Genomic DNA, 3,885 nt, shown 5'->3' with positions numbered 1-3,885 from the left:
AATAGTTCATGATGGACAGTGATTCCAATATTGTAATTTCACATTAACAAAAAATTGTGCCGCCCCCCTCCGACATGTCTTTGTCCTGGATCCGTGCCTGTCCGGGTTACCACATATATTTAAAATAATTTCGCGTAGTGCTTACAACAATATCAATATCATGATACACAATAATATCATTTAAACTGTCATTATTATTACATATTTTAAAGAAGGGCAAAGACAGCACTCGACGGAAAACTCAAAACGGTGCCATAGTCAAAAATAAACATTTTCGTTGATCGGAAAAAACACTATGATAATTTCATTGTAGTATATGGACAAAAACAGGATTTCTAAATAAATATGCAAAAATTATATTCCGGTACCGGGAATCGAACCCGAGCCTCCTGGGTGAGAGCCAGGTATCCTAGCCACTAGAGTACTAGACCATACCGGATGTCTGATGTTATTCTTTCACTGATAAGTATTTAAAGCTAAAGCTGGTCATTTTTAAATCATTCAACTCAAAGTTACTAGAGGGCCAGTTTTTTTTAAATTAAAATTAGGCAGGCCACAGCATAGAAAGCAGGTAAGTGGATGACGCTCTGCTGTACATTACTACCTACATTAGTATAGGCGCCGCCAGGAATTTTAGGTATAATTGCATATTACCATCATAGTCGGTAAGTTGAATTAATATTATTCTTAAATTATCAATGATGCTGGAAAAATATTAAATATACGTATGTAAAATTGGGCTGTTTAGGAATTGAATTACAACAAAATGGTAAATATATTTTTTAGCTACGGAAAAACTGCTTAAGTGGGACCCTGTTTTAAATTTTCAATCTTTAGCTATACAAATTGAACATTTTATAAATTTTTAATTACAAAAAAATTTTCAATTTTCAATTTAATAAATATTGTCAAAATTAGAACTTTAAATGCTTATAAAAAAAATCTTGTCTATGTATTTTTAATATTTTTCAACTACTATTGTAACAATATATTATCAAGAGTCTTGTAATCAATTTTCATGCTTTTTGATCCATCTAATAAAATTTTATTGACATTTATAGAAAAAAAAAATGAAAAAAAAGGAAAATGGAAATGTCCGTCTGTTACCCTGAAACGAGTCAAAATATTTTGAAAAATTTATGAAGAATATGAATTGGTTAAATAAACATATGGTGTAAATTTCAAGTATTCACAGGAATTTGTTTTTGAATTACAACAAAATAAGAAAATCGCTAAAAGAGAAATCGAGTGAATATCCAATGTTGTAAAAATTTCAACTTCAAACGCTCATAAAAATTATATTTCACTTTCCGCTAGAAATTTTGATAACGGTAGACAAACTTACAAGGAATCTTGTATTAAATTTTTAAATCTTAGATATAAAAAGAAAATATGAATTTCTAACTGAATATAATTTGCTAATTTTCATGATTTCTACGAATTCATAAAAAATTATTGTGGATTTACGCTCAACTTTTTTTTAAAATTTCCATTAAGGGGCCTCACTATACCATATATTTTTTTTTTTTTTATTAGATAAAATAGAATATTTACAATCTGTAATTTATATACATACAATAAGTAAATATGATAACAAAGAAAATGTAGGTATAACATGAATGGCGTGAGGAGGGAGGTCCACCAGTGTGGATACCCACTAACTTGGGGGGGNTACTCATATTTATATATTTATTATAGTTTTAATATGTTCATAGGTATTCGAAATAATTTGTTGACAAAAAACTTAATTTTCACTATTGACAACATCACATATGAAGCTAAATGGAAACATATAATAGATTTGTATCTGAAAGATAGTGAAATGGAGAATTTGAAAATGTTACCTAGGTTAACTGATAACCATGTCATACCTCAAAAGATCTCAAAAATGAAGGTGAAGTGTGCAGCCCAAGTTTTTAGCCAGCGAGTATCTTCACTAATGGCATTCTTAGCTTGTAAGTATAATATTTTTTATAGCCACACTAGGGTGGCCTTTAAAAATAAATATTTAAATTTTTTTTGTGGCACCCACCTATATTTTGTAAATGCCCAATTTAATATTAACTGCAAAGTTTGAAATCAATTGTTCAATTTTTAGCTGCGCCCCTAGGAACTTGAAGTTCAGTAGTTTTGTAATTTCTTACAAAAATCACTAAACATTGAACTATAATTTTTTATACTAAAACATACTAACTGCTTCCTTGTATTTCAGCTCAAAAAATAATTGATGTCGATGCTCGAGCTACTGCAAATCTTTGTTTATTTTTTGACCAGTTGTTCGATTCTGTAAATGGTTCTTATAACAAAATAGTTGATGGTAAAAAATATAGAACAGCAATTACAATGAAATCTAATCATTTTGAGCTCTGGGAAAAATCATTACCAGTATTACACACTATGGTTTTTATTGATTCAAAATCTCAAAAACGTCAAAGGCCTCCCACTGTGAAAAATTGGGAAAAAACAATTAGAGGTTAGTAGTTCAGTATTATTTAATATATTTTAATTCTAATTTTCCCATCAATAAATTGGAGTTTATTTTGTTTACAGGTTTAAAAGCAATATTTACATTCCTACATAGTAAGGGCATTAAGTCTGTTTTACCTCGGAACCTAAATCAAGATTCCCTTGAAAATTTCTTTGGTTCTTTACGCAGTATGGGATGTAGAAACAACAATCCTTCGTGCACTTCATTTAAGGCATCGTATAAGACATTACTTTTAAACAATTTAATGTCAACACATTCTCCAGGCAGTAATTGCGAAGACGATCTAGCAACATCTTGCTTGACCTCTTATCAACATTTATTTGACAATTCAACATCAGAACAAGGCGAAGGTAATGATAGTACTTCTGAAGTTGCCAAAAGTGTTGTTAGTGCAGAGACCATTACCGACAACTTGATAAAACAACCAGAAGATGTTCAAAATTTAACTGTACAAACACATACTTACATCTCAGGTTACATAATTAAAAAACTAAATAAAACTTTTTTCAAAAACTGCAATTGCTTAACACAATTATGTACTGCTCAATTAACAAGTAACCATGATATTATTTCTAACCGCGAGTATTCTAATAACATAATCTCTTTAAAATATCCAAATGAAACCTTCTGTTCTCTTGTACAAAACATAATTCAAATAATATCTATACAATTACCAATCTTATGTCACACTTCAAATTTAAAATCAAATCTTTTTTCAATAGTTAATCAACAACTAAATTCAAATATACTATCATGTACTGTCCATGAAGAATTGTTTAGTAAAACTTTTTTAAATTTTATTATTAAATTTTTAATACATAACTGGTGTAACAATATCAATACAATTCTCAATGGTAAAATATCAATTAATGTCAATGAAAAAGATCCAATTAAAATCAATGCTTATAATCGTTATGTTAAATTTTGTAAATATAAACATTTAAAAAACAGAAAATTTTAATCTTTTTATATTTAAAACATCAATAATTTTTGTACAGTTCTCTCTCCATTTACAATACAGTATTTTTAATGCAATATTAAATATTTATATGTACCTTGTTTTTTAAAATGTTCCTTAATCAAAATTGTATATTTTGTGTATGTAAGTCCTATGCCTAATCCTCAAGATTAATTTGTATTATATGTATATAATTTAGAAATATTTGTTCCTATATTATGGGACAATTTATATTTTATAACTAATGGACTGATTTTTATATTGGTTAATATTGTATATAATTTAGAAATATTTGTTCCTATATGATATGACAATTTATATTGTATAACTAATTTATTGATGTATATTGAAAATAATTTAAAAATATTTTGTTATAATTAATTTGAAGATGTCTGTATTAATAAAATTCATTTAATATTATTTGCCTAAAGTAACTTGT

General features: G+C 27.6%; 1 protein-coding gene across 1 annotated transcript; it reads left to right on the top strand.

The window, feature by feature from the left end:
* Nucleotides 1–1,729: 1,729 nt before the first annotated feature.
* LOC111029747 lies at nt 1,730–3,487 on the top strand. Its single transcript, XM_022308891.1, has 3 exons — nt 1,730–1,955; nt 2,213–2,473; nt 2,551–3,487. The coding sequence occupies exons 1-3, from the start codon at nt 1,823–1,825 to the stop codon at nt 3,447–3,449; spliced, it is 1,293 nt and encodes a 430-aa protein (XP_022164583.1). The 5' UTR covers nt 1,730–1,822; the 3' UTR covers nt 3,450–3,487.
* The last annotated feature ends 398 nt before the right edge of the window (nt 3,488–3,885 follow it).

The sequence above is a fragment of the Myzus persicae genome, unplaced genomic scaffold (genome assembly GCF_001856785.1).
Source record: "Myzus persicae strain clone G006 unplaced genomic scaffold, MPER_G0061.0, whole genome shotgun sequence".
Classification (NCBI taxonomy): Eukaryota; Metazoa; Arthropoda; class Insecta; order Hemiptera; family Aphididae; genus Myzus; species Myzus persicae.
The sequence above is the reverse complement of the archived record's forward strand: the minus strand, read 5'-3'. Positions and strand labels throughout refer to the sequence as shown.